This window comes from Crocodylus porosus, unplaced genomic scaffold, assembly GCF_001723895.1.
Source record: "Crocodylus porosus isolate Cpor-Errol unplaced genomic scaffold, CroPor_comp1, whole genome shotgun sequence".
Lineage (NCBI taxonomy): Eukaryota > Metazoa > Chordata > Crocodylia > Crocodylidae > Crocodylus > Crocodylus porosus.
The window spans coordinates 14,335,669-14,347,062 of NW_017728928.1; the positions used below are offsets into that span (position 1 = coordinate 14,335,669).

Here is an 11,394-nt window from a genome sequence, read left to right on the forward strand (position 1 = left end):
TACAGAAGGGTCTTTATCACAGTGAGCACAGGGGCCCACTTTGAAGGAGAGTCCCTCCCCAGTCAGGGGAAGACCCATCCTAGCGCATGCGCAGGAAGCCACGGCGGCCAGCTCACCACCTCTACTGCGCAAGCGCAACGGAGTAAAGCCGATCAAGCCCCCACGGTGCCAAAGTGCGCACGCACTCCCTCCCCCGCTCTCCTGGGGTGTGCAGCTCCCCCGCTGCGCATGCGCAGAGCTGGCCGGCGGCCGGGCCCCGCCCCCCCCGCCCGCGTCACTAGTAACAACGGGCGGCTGCAGCCGCGCTTCCCGTCCTGTCCCGTCCGAGCTCCGGCATGAGGCCCCGGCGCTCCCGGCCGGTGTGACAGGAGGTGAGTGCGGGGTCTGGGCCTGCCCTTGCCAGCCTCGGGATCCCCGCGGCTCCAGGGGCTTGAGTTCGCCAGGGTTGGGCCCGAGGGTGGAAGCGAAGGGCCTCGCGGTTGCTGTTTGAAAATAAACGCCGGGTTTCTTCCCCCCCCCCCTCCTTGGGGTCCGTGGCTGGAGTCGCTTCTCGGGGCTGCCGCCCTGGTAGTATGAGAGCCCTGCAGTCGCTGGGGCGATGCACGAGGCCTGGGTTTCTTAGGGTGACCCCTTTTATTGGACCAGCAATTAACCAGCTTTCGGGTGCGAGACATCCGTCTTCTGCCCCGGGAAGAAACGGGAGGGTCAGAGCGATGTTGCAGTGGGGATGGACCAGGAGTGATGTGAGGCGCAAGGCTTTCTTAGGATGGGACCTTTTATTGCACCGACTAAGTAGTTGGGAGAGTTAGACCAGCTTTTTTTTTATAGATGTAAGGGGCTGGAAGGGACCTTACACATCATCAGGTCCAGCCCGCCCCTGTACTTGGGGAGGAAAGATAACTGGGGCCAATGAGCCCAGCGAGGTGGGCATCATGATTTTCAAATGTCTTGTACTTGAAATGTTGTCTAACTCTATCCCAGTTGTGTAGTAGGTCCAGTAAAAGAGATTGTCCTAAAAAGCCTTTGCCCCTAGGAAGAAATCGATTTGTTCCTGGAAGAAATTACCCTGATTTGGTCCAGGGATAAAGTTTCCTAGGTTAGGGCAGATTGAGTCAGTGGCTTTTGTCACATGTTTGCCACTCGGGTTTCTCAAGGAAGCTGCAGTGCTTCCAGGGTTATCCTGTTCATGCACCTGTGGCCCTGTGCCAGACTTTAAGCTTTTTTTCTCCCTTCTTAGTTCAGCGTCGGTCCTGTGGGCTACTTGGCCAAAGCTGATGGGAAGTTGCCGAAGTTCTGTAAGCAGCGAGAGGATGTTAATCTTAGTGAGAAATGGCTTTCTTAGAATAACTTAATTTTATTTTTATGTCTTTTAATCTGGCTGGCAGCCAGTATCTTCATCCAGGAGTACTGATGGCAGTATTTTTCATTAGATTTAATTTTCATTCAAGAAAGAGCTTGATGAGACACCATTCATTGGTGGAATAAGCCGGCATAGTGCCACTGCAGTTGTTCCTTTCTATTTCTGCAATAAATGTGTCTGCTTCCTCATATTGGTGTACCCACAATTTCTCTATGATATAGCTTCATATCGCTGGACTGACACGTTGATCTATCTGGGTTTTGTAGTAATGAAACTTTCATGTTTGGAATTGATGAGGAAATTTTTAACTTTATTTAGATGTAATGATATTTTTTTTCCTCTGAAAAGAAATGCATTTTGTAAACGCTGAGTTGTTACCCTTCATTAGAAAATAGAATTCAGGATTAATTAATTGTCCGTTAACTATTCAAAAGTAACATTGGAGATTGCAAGAATTTACTACAATCCTTGAGTGTTTTAGGGATTTACACAGTGGAAACTGACTAAATTGTGCAGGGTCCTCTTGTTTTTAGTATTGTGTGTCAGTATTCATAAGACTTCTTGCGTTGCTGCTGAGAATCACTTTTTGAATGAACAACTCTGAAATGTTCCACCAGTGTTTTGCTCAAACGGTAGACTGAGAATATACCAATTTACTGTTCACATTGGAAGCTTTTAAAATGATATATTTGGACAGAAAATGCTATGAAGTGGCTCAGATTCTGTATTTGTGGGAAGCAAACTTGTGTACTACACTCTAAAACCCCAGCCCCCTCAAAAATCCTCTGAGGAAGAATATTTGTAGCACTTTTAGCATTGTATTGTGGGGATCTAAAAAAGAGAACTTAGCTGCAAGAAAAAAACAGTTGGATAGAGTACATGCTTTATTTCAATTAAACAGCTCAGTAGAAATGTTTCTGCTTATTTTAAATATGCCTCTTCCCTTGCAGCATTCACTATCCTGGACACTGAATAGTAGGAGAAGATGCATGGGGTTCCTTGGGGAAAACTGACAGTGTTAATATTCAATATGGCCTTTCATTTGTGGTGTGACACTTCTAAATTTGTTTTTCAGGTGTGGATTGTTCTTATTAGCTGGAACCATGGTACAGAAATATCAGTCTCCCGTGCGGGTGTATAAACACCCTTTTGAATTAATTATGGCTGTAAGTATCCATTCTTACTGTAGCGTCTGTCTTATTTGGAGATTATTTTTGATGCTGAAGTACTGTTGGGGCCTCTCTCGAATAAGCACTGAAGAGACCCTCTCGTGAAGAATGCATAATGTAAGAAGGCAAGCAAAAACTAAGTGTTGGGGTGAAGATAGAAATGCCAGAGCTATATATGTTTTATATAGAAAAACAGTCTTCCTTAAAGCCTTGCCATAGTTCTTAGGCTTCATAGTAGAGCTGGGTCTGAAGACGAAAGTGTTGGTCCTACATGGTGTTCCATGTGTAGGCTGTCATGGAAGAAGGTTTAAAAATGTTTGTGGGAGAAGCTGATGAAGGAACTGTTCAAATAGCATCTCTTGCATAATGGGGTAGGTAAAGCATTGCAATTTGAGATGAGATAACATAGCAGAGAGCTGTGAAAGGCCTTGAATTGGAGATGAGAAACTTAAATTTGATGTAGTAAAATTCGACAAATATTTGATGATACGTTGATACAGTGGAAGAGGGAATATGGTCATAACAAGGGGTTCTATTTTGAATGTGTTGGAAACGGTTTTGCATGTGTATGTTCAGGAAGTCAGAAAAGTACCATATTTACTTTTTTCTGCATTCAGCATGTGGCGGGGTGGTGGGGAAGCCCCTCAGTTAGACTTGAGTATAAATGAAGGAGAAGGTTGTCTCCAAATCCAACCCTGATGCCAAGTTTGGAGTTGGAGCTGTAACCACTGCCTCTTACAGCCCCTGCTCCCCCCCATGCTCCGCTTTTCCTCTTGGCCTCTGCTTACCTTCCCCTTGCAGCTCCGGCTCCTGCTGGAGCTCTGCTTCAGCCAGCTGTAAGGAGCGTGTGCTGCCTCTGGCCCCAGCTTGGCCACGTAGTGGCAGCCGGGCTGATGCTACTGCAGCCACAGCAGTTGCTACGTGGCCCAACTGGGGCTAAAGGCAGCACATGCGTCATGCTCCTGGCCAGACTGCAGCCCCAGCAGGATCTAGAGCTGTAAGAGGAAGGTAAGTGGCATGGAGTAAGAAGGGGGAGGCTGTGGAGAGGGCAGGCAGCATAGGAAGAAGAGCGAAGGTGGGGCAGTTGGTGGAGGGGAGCATGTGCCTAGAGGTGCAGGCACCACAGGGAGGAAACGAGGGATGGGGACAGGTAACAAGGGTGCAAGTGGAGGGGCCAGAGATCATGGGGTGTGTGCAGGTAATATGAGGAGGCAAGTGGTGGAGGGGACAGGTAGCAAGGGGCAGAGGTCAGGCCACTTAGTTCTTTTGCTGACTGCTACACCAGTGCCTGCCTGTCCCACTGCTGTTCATTGCTTGCTTTTCTGCAGCAGTATGGGGGAGCAAATTTTGAAGACGACCCTTCAAAAATTAAATTCTAAACATGGAAAATTATAACAAATTATACATTTTCCATGTCTAGTATCTAAATATTTGGCGCTTGTCTTAAATTCATTGTCATCTTAGATTTGTTAGAAACAGTAAATTGAAAACAAAGCTCCTGAGTGAATAGTTGCCAACTATACATATTCATTTTAACCAAAAATGAAAGTCAAGAGCACTCAGAATGACCCAAGTTAGGTTTGCCTCTTTAAAAAAAAAAAAGAAAAAAGAAAGAAGAAATAAAAATACAGTTACCAGAAGTACAGTCTTCTGACGCTGCTCTGTGTGGTTTAGTTGAAACCACAACCGTTTGGGTTCTCATGAATTAAAAGGAGGATGTGAGGAGCAGTTATGTCAGCTTCTTTCTTCCTTTGAGACTGGAACAGTCTTAAAATTTAAATACAACTTACTTCATTTTTTACAACCTGCTGAGGACATCGTCTTGCATGCTTAGAATGAACAGCTTGAATAGTATTCAGAATGTGAATATATGAAAGAACTATATAAAATATGTTAGAAAATTCTGTAGTTAAAATATAAAGTCATTAAGGGAGTTATTTGAAATTGCATGACCCAGAGTATTTAAGAGCAGAAAGCTCAACCCATGAAATGTATCTTCTTTTGACCTAGCTCTTGAATTCGGTAGAAAATTACACATGCAGGGCCCAATTTTTTTGCAAGCACCTTGCAGGTGTGGTTCAGTTTCTTTGCATGGGAAGGCCTGTAGTCCTGTTAAGCCCCACTTCTTGTGATTCTGTGATACATTTTGATTAGTATTAGTGTACGTTTAGTACCTTATGCTAACTGCAGCTATGCATCAGATGTTGTTTCATCCGTTCAAGTTTTAAGTATTTGACACTACCAGGACATGACTTTTTTTCTTTTTTCTTTCAGACTTGCACATAATTGATTTCTCAGCCAAAATTCTCTTGTTCTTTGTAATCTTGAATTAAATTGTTACGTCGTGACTGAATTGGTAACAATTTTTTTCTTCTCATAAGGGACCTTTCAAGAATTCTTTCAGTTAAAATAATTGCCCGAAATGTTTCTTTTGTCATGTCTTGCTAATGCTGTTATTAAAATGATCATTATTCTGTTTACTAGCTTTGTGTTTTCAAACTATTTTTCTGTTCTGTGGAGATATTTGTTTCAAGAACGTAGGCTTTTAAGAGAGAAATTCACAGTGTACCCATTAGTATTTAAGCTTTTCTTCTCTTGAGAAGAAAACAAATGTAATACAAATTGAAAAAAACAATAGCTATAAAAAATCAGAACTGTAAACTAGGAATGCTCATAAGCAAGTGAGTTGAACATGCTGCTTTGCTTGACTCCAGATTTTAATTCTGGTAGTTGTACATTTGGTCCCTTTCCTCACCTTTCCAAACAAGTGAATCTTTTGCTTTGTTTTTGGGGTGGTAACTTGATGCAAGAACTCTGATCCTAGTCTATTTATTATAAGAGGACCCATGTACTTGCCATACTATCTTTTTATTATATCATTGTTTTTTTAAAAGATTTTAAATTGCTGCAAAATTCTTAAGAATGGTTAAGAAACTTCAGTTATTGCAAGAAGTAGATGAGAGCAGTACTCTCTAAGTAAGAGCCAAGTCACGTAAAGCAGGGCTTGGCCCACACACATTCCCAAATCCATTAGATCGGGCCTGCAGAGCTGGAGCTTCAGCAGCAGGGGCTTTCTATGGCTGGTGGTGGCTAGGTAACATGGAGTTTGTTCCACACCACAGCTGGGCAGCGGGGAGTATTAGTGGCAGCAGCTGGATCATAGCACTGGTCTGCTCTGGACCCAAGCTGGGCTGTTCTGGCCCTCTATGAGGAAACATTGCTGACCTTTGCATATTTTATATGTTTAAAATATATATAATATGCTGCAGTATATTGCAGTGTGCTAGCTGATGGATTTTTCTTGATTACCTTTATAAGAGAAGAACCACCCCCTTGCTTCACTCTAAGTGATGTAAATGATCACATGTTCCTAATGCGAATGTTAAGCATATTCCAGCCTGATGCAGACGAAAATGAACATACTTCAGTGCACATCCTCCATATCTGACTTCCCAATGGTCACAGCTGCTTTGAAACCGAAATTTTCCTAAATATAGTATCAAGATCATTCCTTACTACAGACAAAATACTTGCGTATGTCAAGGTTAAATGCAAATGTCCCAGAAAGCACATTTCTTAACACCGTTTTAAAAGCATGATTTCATATTGAAGCTTTTTTTAAAAAGAAATTCTTTTCTCTGTGATTGAGCACTTTGAAAATCTATCCCCCAGAGATTAAAAAAATAAGTAATTACAACTATCTGGAATAGAACGGGGTTTTTTCTTGGTTTTTTTTTCTTCTAAATAAGTATCAGAGTTTCCATTTTTCCCCTTTATTTTCTTGGGTGACTTTTGGCTCATTAACATCTGGAAACTGAGGAAGCCTTCAGATCTTTCTTGAAAGACTTCCATGAAACAGAGCTGACATTTTCCTTTATAGTGATTTGTTGAAACTGCAGGATGTGGCTGAAGGGTTACATAACTGGCAGCTAGGCTGGGCCATAGAAGGGTTTCCTAGCAGTTGTTTAGGACTCTAGCAATATGTGCTTTATACACAGAAACCTGTAGTTCTTTTTGTAATTGGACCTACAGTAATTGCATCAAAACCTGATGTTAAATTTATGTCTTCATCTTCGAGCTGAAGACCTTTTCCACTGAAAACAACTGGACTAAATGTCCTTTGTGGGATGGGTCACTCCTCATTCACTTCCTTTGTGCTTGCTCCACATCTGGTTACAAATAATTAGCAGTCCTTAATGAAAAAGAGCTGTGTATGTGATGTTAGAACATGGGTCTCAACTGTGCTAAAGTGATATCCTAGGGAAATTTTGCTCCCTATAATGAGGCACCTAAAATAAATGTATTAGAAGAAGGAAAAAAAAGTGGACTTCTACTTTGCCTTACCAGATCTGGATTAAAACAAGATCCTGCCAGCTCAGTTGTTTCCATTTACCATGACCATATTGTCAGAGGAATTCTGTCTAATTGTATTAAGAATGCATGTGTATGTCTGTGTCTCTTAGTTTCTCACACTTCCTTTGTGGAAGTCCAAAAAAAAAGGAAGCAGCATTTTTGATGACTGCATGTCAGTAGCAGTCCATTTGGGACAAACCCAGCCCTTCTTGCAGACTTAGATGATAGAGTATTGCTATGGGAAGTAGAGCTGGGATGATGATAATATGTATCTTTGACCATAAAGGAGGATTAATAAGAATCCAACATAAGATTCAGCTTCCCTGGTTTGTTTCGATTCCTCTCAGATCTGCTTAAGTCCTGATTCTGCTTCCTGTGCTGGAGGCTGAATTGCATCCTAGTACAGTACAATGGGTTTTGTATGAGTTACGATGCTTTAAGAGCAAGTTTATTACTTTTGTTTCCTCCCTCCAGCTCCTTAAAACTCTAGAATTCAAGGCTGGAAACAGTCATTATACCTTATCTGTACAGCTTGGGCAATATGATTTTACTCAGTGTAGTTCAATTATGCATCCTAACCAACCTCTTGAATAGTAACATGAATGGAAAACAGGAAAGCTGTTCATCAAGCCAACTGGAAACCCCCAGTTGGGAATGGAGCATTGAAATGGACCTCCTGGAGCACCAGGTCCTGTTCCTGTTATTGCAGGCACCAGTTCATATAATCTCTTCCATAATATTACGAAGTTCAGTCTTAGACTCAGTTATTATTTTGCCTATGCTACTCCCGTAGAGGGCTCTTTCAGAACTGAATTGGTGTCTTTAAATATATCAGGCAGCAAACCAGGGCTGGACAATATGTATTAAGCTAAAGTACAATGTTGCCATGAGGAAAAACTGGGTATGAACTCATCAAAAAACTTAAGCTAGAAAGTAGTGGAAGTTTTCTTAACCCTAAGAGCAGTTGTATCCTTGTTCTCTTCTTTCTGCCTCCCCTCCCCACCGCTTTGCAGCCCAACTTATATAACACTGGAAGTTGCTGAAATGTGGAATATTAAGGGTTTCTTGACCTTTTCTTTTTATGGTTAAGTAAATTCAAAATGCATTACGGAGATATTTAAAAGAAATATTTAATTTTATATGGTCAGTTGTAAATATCTTTCTGTTGAACAGTTAGTGATTTTTTTGTTGCACACATTGTTATATACAGATTTAACTTAAATATGGAGAGTGCAGTGTTGGGTCCCTTGTTTGTGGCATGCTACCCTGGATGTACAAAAAGTTTAAAAAGAACAGAATATTTGTGATGAAAAATCTAAACTCTCTAGCTTTTTGACATGCGTTTGCGACTCCCATGAGTCGTAATTTCTAAAGACATTTTAAATATTGTATAATTAGCTATGAGATTTAACAAATATTCCAAATACAAAAGGAAATAAATATAAGCAAGGTCTGTAATGTATCATTCTCAGGAAGATGAGTATCTTTTAGTATTCATCCTTTATTAGGCTAAATTCTATTAGTATGCCTCTGGTCTATGCTATCCCATATTGATATTGACTGTAGGTATATTATGATAATCTGTAACTTTAAGAAAATTAGCACTTTTTCCTAGAAATGCTTGCCTTTTCAAATTAGAGAGATGCTTTCCAAGGAACACTGCACCCATTTAGGTATCTAAATGAAAAGGATGCAATATTTTCATGAATACTTAGTATTTGTTGGTTCCAGAAGCTGCTGGATGTCAAGCACTTGAAAATCAATGCGCAAACTACGTAGTCACTTAATTTAATGAATTAAATTATTTCTCTATTCTTTTCTTTAAAAAATATTTTTTTAAATGGTAATTAAAGTTCAGTGTGTTCTGCTCTGAGGAAAATACAACAGGAATAACTGGTAGATGTAGCAGTTATAAAGAGAAATTGTCACACTTTCATACAATATTCTGAAAGCACTTGAGGTACAAAACTCATTTTGTTTTGGGAATGTTTAGAAGTTAAAATGATTATCTGCATGTAATAGTATGTGCTATATTTTTGAGGTGCCTCGTTTTTTAATATAGCCTGGTGAAGGGTGGATAATTCAAACAATATTAAAATTGTCTTCTTTCTTAGCATACAATTGCTCGAGGCAGTTGTGTTGGTTAAGTACTGTAACGTCTGAATTTGGGAGTTTGGAAGCTGATCCTTTTGCCCTCTGAAAACCATCAGTCTCAAAGGCTGAAATCCTGGCTCCATTATTGAAAACCATGGCAAAAAAAATCATTGTTTTTAGTGGGGCGAGAATTTCATCTTCTGGTTTTCAGTTCATTTTTAATAATAACCTGCACTTATTTCTCCAGCTTTTTGCTGAAAGCCTGGATATTTTATGCTGGGAAATGTATTGGGAGAAGTGTATCAGCATAACCTCCTGAATGGATGTTATTTTGTAAGAGAATGCCTTTTTGTGACTTAGCTTGTGTTGGTTTGTTATTACCAATGATCTCTTGTTTCACAAAGAAAGACTAACTACATTCTAGACACAAATGAGCAGGCTGGTTGTTCACTTTTTAATGATAAAATGGACTTGCATAAATGTGAGTTGAGTGAAGCGCTAGGGAAAAATATTCACTTTACAGTCTGCTTACTATGCAGTTTGTATCTTATTTCATGGTATGCTTAGATGCTTCCTATTCCTGTTTCTGTGGGCAAACACATGACTACTGTAGCTGACAGCTGCAGTTGCCTTGTTGACCAGCTTTTGCTAAGTAGTTTCTTGTTCTCCCACCCTTTCCACTAAGAAGGATAAGACAACCTCCAGTCATGTTTTGCGGAAGTATCGGAAGAAAAGTGCGCACTGAAGCTCAGAGCTGTTGCTTTGTTTTGATAATGCTCTATAAACAATACAAGGCTTTGCAAGAGTTAAATTTTATAAGCATGTGAGAAATGCCCTTAAGGGATCCCTTGATCAGCCAAGTTAAACTTGTGGAAAACTAGCAAAAGTGGAGGAGCTAACAAATTCTCCAGAATTCTCGACGCCCTCTTTTGAAAGGAGATCTGGGTAACTGTGGTCTGGAAGAGTGCAACCCTGACTGTTTTAATTTTGATATGAGCTTAGCAGTGTAAAAGTATGTAAACTGCATTAAACTTTTGTGAGGGAAAAGTGGAGGTGTTTTGTTAAATATTGTGTTCAGTGTTGGACACTACAGATTAACAGACTTTTACTTGTATTGGCAAAGTCTTGTTGGAACGGAAGTATTTGTTTTCCAACAAGTCTTTGTCAGTAAGCCCTCACCAGGATGACCTGAGTGGTGAAGGCATATTGGCAAAGCCTTGTTCCAGCAGAAATAGTTGGATGCATTTTTAAGGATAGGCTGCATATCTCTGCTTTGGCTAGTTCTTCATTTTCCACTTCTGCTTTTAGCCAAAGAAGGGAGCCTGGAGAGGACAGGTTATTTAAGCTGAGACTGATGTAGGAGTTCTTATTTTAAAAGAACTTGAGCTAGCATTGTTTCTTGGTTAGTGGGAGAAAATCCTCACAGGATTTCTTTGTTCTATTACTCACTTGCCCAAGCCGTATCATAGTAAGTTACTTAATAATTTAGTTCAGTTCACCTATCTGCAAAACTGATATAAATCCTTCACTACAAGGATGTTTGGGGCTAAAGATTCTGTAAAAAAAAATCTCTAGAATTCTTAAGAGAAAGACAAACTAGTTAATGGTTGCAAGAAAATTAACATTTTAAATTTTAAATCTGAGTGGGCTTGTACAATATGTGAAGGGGAGAAATGATGCAGGAGGTTGCCAGGTCATTTGCGGGATAGTGCTGGATTTTCCATGGTTTTGTGGGTTTCAGCTAGACCCTTTTATTGAAGAACCTAGCATTTGAGATTTGTGTGTTTGGCTGTGGGGGGAGGAAAGTAGAAGTCTCATTCCTTTCTACCATAACACAAAATGGTGGAAAGGTAGAAAAGTAGCAGGAAACTCCTACAGATGCACAGTCTAAATCCAGTTTTGCTTTCTGAGGCCAGGTACAGATGTTGAGTTTCTTCCAGGAGAATTCCTGTTCTCTCGGTAGAAACCAAAAACATACAGACCTTCAGGCAAAAATGAGTGCTCTGGGAGAAAAATAACCAGGTAGCAACTTGGGATAAATCACTTCTGGGAGCATTTCCCCTGAATGCCCATATACTTTCCCCTGAATGCCCATATACTTTCCCCTGACTTAACCACTCCTAGGGACCAGGAGGATTTGGTGCTGGGGAAAGGCTCCCATCACTTCAGCCTTGAAGGCAAAGGAAGCAACTGCTTTCACACCCCTTCACACTCCCTACCACCCTCCTTGTCCTGTAGACTAAGAAATGAGAGGAGCACTTTCCCTGCCTTTAATGGAAACTGGGTGCTGGTTTTGGAAAGAGGCGGAGGGCTTTACAGGCTCCTGTCAGCTTCCCTTTGTTGCCCAGCTGAATGACAGGGTGGGGGGATTTAAGAAATGATCACCTGTTTGAAGTCTGATTTTTTTTAACAGTACTG

At 40.9% G+C, this 11,394-nt stretch overlaps 1 protein-coding gene across 4 annotated transcripts in view; it reads left to right on the forward strand.

Moving 5' to 3' along the window:
• Positions 1 to 268: 268 nt before the first annotated feature.
• The window catches only part of SEC14L1 (SEC14 like lipid binding 1), a 54,752-nt gene continuing 43,626 nt past the window's right edge, over positions 269 to 11,394 (forward strand). For 2 of the 4 annotated variants that reach the window (XM_019542679.1, XM_019542681.1), the window contains exon 1: positions 2,436 to 2,526. In XM_019542679.1, the coding sequence (XP_019398224.1) occupies positions 2,464 to 2,526 (63 nt within the window). In that variant the 5' untranslated portion in view covers positions 2,436 to 2,463. Of the gene's footprint in view, positions 372 to 2,435; positions 2,527 to 9,223; positions 9,310 to 11,394 lie in introns of those variants that run through there. The other 2 variants (XM_019542678.1, XM_019542680.1) reach the window with 2 other exon arrangements.